General features: G+C 37.7%; 1 protein-coding gene across 1 annotated transcript in view; it reads right to left on the minus strand.

Moving 5' to 3' along the window:
• The window catches only part of LOC144971733 (transmembrane protein 232-like), a 23,514-nt gene that overhangs the window by 11,293 nt on the left and 6,184 nt on the right, over positions 1–6,037 (minus strand). The window contains exon 5 of the mRNA XM_078912807.1: positions 4,655–4,720. Coding sequence (XP_078768933.1) covers positions 4,655–4,720 — 66 coding nt within the window. The remainder of the gene's footprint in view (positions 1–4,654; positions 4,721–6,037) is intronic.

The raw sequence follows: 6,037 nt of genomic DNA on the forward strand, positions 1-6,037 counted from the left end.
GTCTAGTATGAATTGTCATGAAATAATCCTGGCATACAACTTGTGTTAAATTACACTAAATTGTCCTTACGTCATACACAAAATGACAAAATTATATCTGTGAAATATGTAAAGTGATACAGACATTATACCACCCAAAGAATGTAAACGACTTAATTACCACATTTCACAACAATGATATTTCACGCTAAGATTACCGAGATATTCAGATTCGGTGTATTGTTCACAATATCATTTTAACTCAGGCAATTTAAAAATGAATGTAGATAAATACAATGTTACGTTGTAATAAGAACGGGCTTTATCAATTTAGTGGCTGTAAAATGTTTTTAAAATCATCCACACCACGAGAGGTGCTCATACACCTTTCAAAACGTTCAATAATAAAATAAGTCGACTCAGATGAATACTATGTAGGTTGAGGAAGGTGGGGTCTGCCTGAAGCCTGGGATCGCGAAAATACTAACGAAAGAGTGAAAATGGAGAGGCTTCGGATGGGAAGAATACAGATAAAATGGACATTTAGGGTACCCGTTTGGGTTTGTACCCGAAACGTCCATTGTCTGTATTGTTCCCATCCTAAGCCTTCTCCATTTTGATTTTTTCGTTAGTACTCTATATAGGTTGTAGGCAATGACAAATATTGCAAAAGTGCGTGTTCAGAAAAAAAGAAACAACCCCCCCCCCAAAAAAAAACAAAAAAACAAAAACAAAAAAAAAAACACCCCCAAAAACAAACAACACAAACAAACCCACAATAAAGCAACAGCAACAACAATAACAACAACAACAACAACAACAACAACAACAACAAAAACAGCCCTAAAACAAACACCCCCTCCCCCCCCCCCCCCCAACCCAATATATACGAATAGAATAGAAATTTGGCTCCAGATGAATGCTCCCTTGGGGAAATAAATGAAGCACTATGAAGCGTTTTGAGCTGGAAAAAAACAGTGGAAATTCTCTGTGTGAATAGTTGATATTGCTCATTCATGTATTTATTTATTTTAAGCTCATGTGACGTATACCATAAATGGTCTAAAGTAATGTTAAATATTTACAGGATGACACAGACTTGTAGATGGCAGTGAAAAGACATCCACATGACTGTATCTCTAAATGCCGCCACTGACCATAACACATTCAAACTTTGTCTTATTCAAGAAACCCGAAGAAACGATTCCTTTTGAGCAACTTTAACCAAAGTGCCAAGATTTTCCTTGGGGTATGTAGAACAAAATGAACTATAACGATTTTTTTTTTACAATGGCTATCGTGGTTCAGCAATTAAGGTCTTTGCTTCATCCCCAGAAGGTACCGAGTTCGGCTCCCCACCGCGCGGTTTTGTCTTGAGCAAATCACCCCGCCCTAGCTCACTTTCGCGGCGCTGCACTGCGATACAAAATCCTTCCAGCCCTTCCTTGCAGTGGACCCGAGAGACAAATTTCCCCCTGGGATTAAATGTTGGGAATTTCATTTCTTTTCTTTTTCTTTTTCTTTTTTTTATTTTTGAACATGTAAATATAATATATGCGTTGTTTACCACCCTTTGGATTGGAAGGCAGTTCATTTCAAAGTTTCCCCCTCAAGAGATGTGAGTGGAGCAGGCACTTATGTTGGTAACAACAAGATATGAAGTGAATAGAAAAGTGCCAGAAGACAATAGAGAATAAAAATTTTTTTCGCGGCGGTGGTGGGGTTTGAACCTGCGACCTTATTGGTACGACAACTCCGCCTGGCAGGTGAGAGCGTGGCTCTACCGTGTGAGCTATCCACGAACACAAAATATTCGTTTCAAACTCAAAGTCATTACTAGATCCCTCTCTCACCTACTTCTTGAGACCGCCGATTCGTTCGTACACCACCATCGCGAATAATTTTGACCAGCAGTTAAGCTTAATAGCCAATATTCTCAACACAAACATATAACATAGAAACGATTGAGACATTGAGTATGCTCGGTGTATGGGGTGAATTTTAATTCAGAAAAGTGAGTGGAGCAGGCACTTATGTTGGTAACAACAAGATATGAAGTGAATAGAAAAGTGCCAGAAGACAATAGAGAATAAAATTTTTTTCGCGGCGGTGGTGGGGTTTGAACCTGCGACCTTATTGGTACGACAACTCCGCCTGGCAGGTGAGAGCGTGGCTCTACCGTGTGAGCTATCCACGAACACAAAATATTCGTTTCAAACTCAAAGTCATTACTAGATCCCTCTCTCACCTACTTCTTGAGACCGCCGATTCGTTCGTACACCACCATCGCGAATAATTTTGACCAGCAGTTAAGCTTAATAGCCAATATTCTCAACACAAACATATAACATAGAAACGATTGAGACATTGAGTATGCTCCGGTGTATGGGGTGAATTTTAATTCAGAAAAGTGAGTGGAGCAGGCACTTATGTTGGTAACAACAAGATATGAAGTGAATAGAAAAGTGCCAGAAGACAATAGAGAATAAAATTTTTTTTCGCGGCGGTGGTGGGGTTTGAACCTGCGACCTTATTGGTACGACAACTCCGCCTGGCAGGTGAGAGCGTGGCTCCACCTGAAAAATTTTTTATTCTCTATTGTCTTCTGGCACTTTTCTATTCACTTCATATCTTGTTGTTACCAACATAAGTGCCTGCTCCACTCACTTTTCTGAATTAAAATTCACCCCATACACCGGAGCATACTCAATGTCTCAATCGTTTCTATGTTATATGTTTGTGTTGAGAATATTGGCTATTAAGCTTAACTGCTGGTCAAAATTATTCGCGATGGTGGTGTACGAACGAATCGGCGGTCTCAAGAAGTAGGTGAGAGAGGGATCTAGTAATGACTTTGAGTTGAAACGAATATTTTGTGTTCGTGGATAGCTCACACGGTAGAGCCACGCTCTCACCTGCCAGGCGGAGTTGTCGTACCAATAAGGTCGCAGGTTCAAACCCCACCACCGCCGCGAAAAAAATTTTTATTCTCTATTGTCTTCTGGCACTTTTCTATTCACTTCATATCTTGTTGCCCCTCAAGAGATAACATAGCCGAAGCTTCTCAATCATTGCTGGCTAGACAAAGTAACCCGTTTTAGATGAGTTTTTTATCTTTAAATGCACGGATCAAGAAAATATAACTTCACCTCATTCTCAACATATGACGATTTTTTTATTTTATTTTAGGTTTGATGAATTATTCTCACCTTTGCGGTTAGAAATTTGATGCCAAGAAGGAAGGATAAAGTTGCAATTGTATGGTGGAGAAGGAAATCAGTTGGAACTCCGAAGCTTGTAATAGTCAGAAATATTTTTTTTATAATCTGACTCAAATTACATAGGTTTTAACATTAGGGGGCTTGTATTCAAATTTCATTTTTCAATCAAATAGTCTCTTTTTCATGAAAAAAACATTTGACTGTTAATTTTTATGTGAGCATATTCCGTATTCTATTGTTTTTTTTAAAAACCCCAACAAATCAAAGAAAAATCCTTGAGCATTTATATAGGGCAAAAGTCCACTAAACGTGACCAAAGCGCTTTACAATGGGTTCCCAGCCAACAGCAACACTAAACGGTAGGACGAGACATGACGCCGGTTTGGCAACGCTGTTACCGGCCAGGTACTTATTTTACACATGAGCACGGTGAGAGAATGTGAGTAAAGAGATTTTTTCTAAGGACTCAACCATGCGCCGCTCAGAGTGGGACTCGATCCCAAGATCTTCCGACCCGAAGGCGAATGTCATACTAATAGATCACATAGCTGAATCAAATACTATTTTTATAATATTCTCGTAACTCCTGGAATAAAAGACTGATGGAAAATACACTCATTGTTATCTGCTACTTATTAGGAGTAAGTACGTTTTAATAAGATTAATCGAATTTGCATAAAAGATGATGATTCTGTACTTTTGAATCTACGAATCTACGGCGCAATAACAGTTTCCGAAGGACATGAAGACAGCTGTTTTGATTGTCAAATTTCGCGATGACGGATGCAAAAAAAAGTAAAATAAAAAAAAATATCCGCATAACAACTTTTACTTTTGTAACTAATGGATATGTTCACCACTGTCATAGTTTTCCCTTTAAACAGAAAATCTAAATTATGGTTTCAGAATTCGTATATTAAGTTAGATAATATTGCAATGTGTAATATATTTTTGTATGGTATAGTATAATATATTAGAATATTATACAGTAAAACATCATATTATTTCATATTATATTACATTTTATAGTAGTGTACATAAGGAGCGATAATATGTTATGTCTAGTCTATATGAAAGATGGACACACACAAATACAGAGAGGGGGATATATATATATATATATATATATATATATATATATATATAATATATATATATATATATATATATACACACATAGAGAGAGAGAGAAGAGAGAGGAGGAGAGAGAGAGAGAGAGAAGAGAAAGAGATGAATGAGAGAGAAAGAGAGAGAAAGAAGGGGGAAAGAATGAAAGAAACAAAGAGAGAGGAGAGAGAGAGAGAGAGAGAGATGAGAGAGAGAGGAGAGAGGAAGGAGAGGAGAGAGAGAGAGAGAGAAAGAAAGACAGAGAGAGAGAGAGAAAGAGAGAGAAAGTGAAATTTATATAGAAAAAAGAGGGTGAGACACACACACACACACACACACACACACACAGAGAGAGAGAGAGAGAGAGAGAGAGAGAGAGAGAGAGAGAGAGAGAGAGAGAGAGTTTAAACAATCTGTAATGCTCAGGAACTGCAGTCGTTATTATTATCCACTGCGGTTACTGCAGATTAATTGGCAATTTTACAATTTAATTTGTTATTTTTATTTTTATTTAGCCAAGCATTATTATTGTATCCCCATTCCGTCTCTGTCTCATTATGTCTCGAGGAATTTTCTTTTCCATAGCGCCAAAATAATCATTTCGTTTATACATTTGACATTTTGGACTATCTACGCTTGTTCTTGCCATTCCGTTATCTCGTTCACTCGTACTGCTTATGTATCTGAGAAAACTTGGATATAACAATACAGCTCATCGCGGTAACAAATTACAGTCATTTACAAAGCGAGATAACTCTTCTAGTTGATGCCGGAACGAAAAGGTAAATTAATATTGGCATAGCAAACAAGAAACTTCGACTTATCCGAAGAATTTTGTTACAACGTTATTGAATGTGGTATTCGGATTATGACCGATGAAATATGTTTTAATGTGCAATCATGAACATAAGAAGTCGATCATTATACAAAAAGGAAGAAGCAATTTAGTTTGTCATAGCCTAAATCTTTATAACAGAATCCTTGGTAATCTTAAGCATGAGTTTTCAATTGTATATAGACTATACAACAATTCATTCGTCTTTATGTTGATCTATAGATAGAATGAATTTGACGTCACTCGAGTCTTTGCTATTGTTTTTTGCCATTCACGTTTATGAGTAATTCTCACTTAACTGTATTATCCAGACTATAAAAGTTCATGGTTACACATAGTTTTGTCTATTGGTCCATTATACGAGTACTTCCGGATGGAAATGTTGTGAGCTTCTTAGCCAAGCACATAGCCAGAATCCATCTCGCAATATCCCACTTTCAGAAAACGTGTGGATCGGGCACTTATTGTATCAATGATGATGAGAAAAATAGGGTATGGAGAAATTCCAGATGAAAACAGAGAAAAAAAAGTAATGGGGTCAGTGCCAAACTCAGGATCTAATTGACACGGCTGGATGGCTCAGTCAGTTGTGCGGCCGCTCGCTGTCCTCTCTCTCTCTCGGCCAGGCGGAGGGTGTCGTGTCAATTAGATCCTGAGTTTGACACTGACCCCGTGACTTTTTATTTTCTGTTTTCATCTGGCCCTTCTCCTCCATACCCTATTTTTTTTCAATATCCCATATTCGAATTTCAATACAGCTTATCTTTTTTTAATGTATTGATCTCAGGAAGGGATATTATCTCTGAGTGAAAAAGCACCACTCTGAGTTGTGGTAAGAATAGCAACCCCATGAGCTAGCTAGTTGACTTACCGAGTAGGACTCGATTACAATACC

The sequence above is a fragment of the Berghia stephanieae genome, chromosome 4 (genome assembly GCF_034508935.2).
Source record: "Berghia stephanieae isolate SIO BIC M18660-M18661 chromosome 4, UCSD_Bste_1.3, whole genome shotgun sequence".
Lineage (NCBI taxonomy): Eukaryota > Metazoa > Mollusca > Gastropoda > Nudibranchia > Aeolidiidae > Berghia > Berghia stephanieae.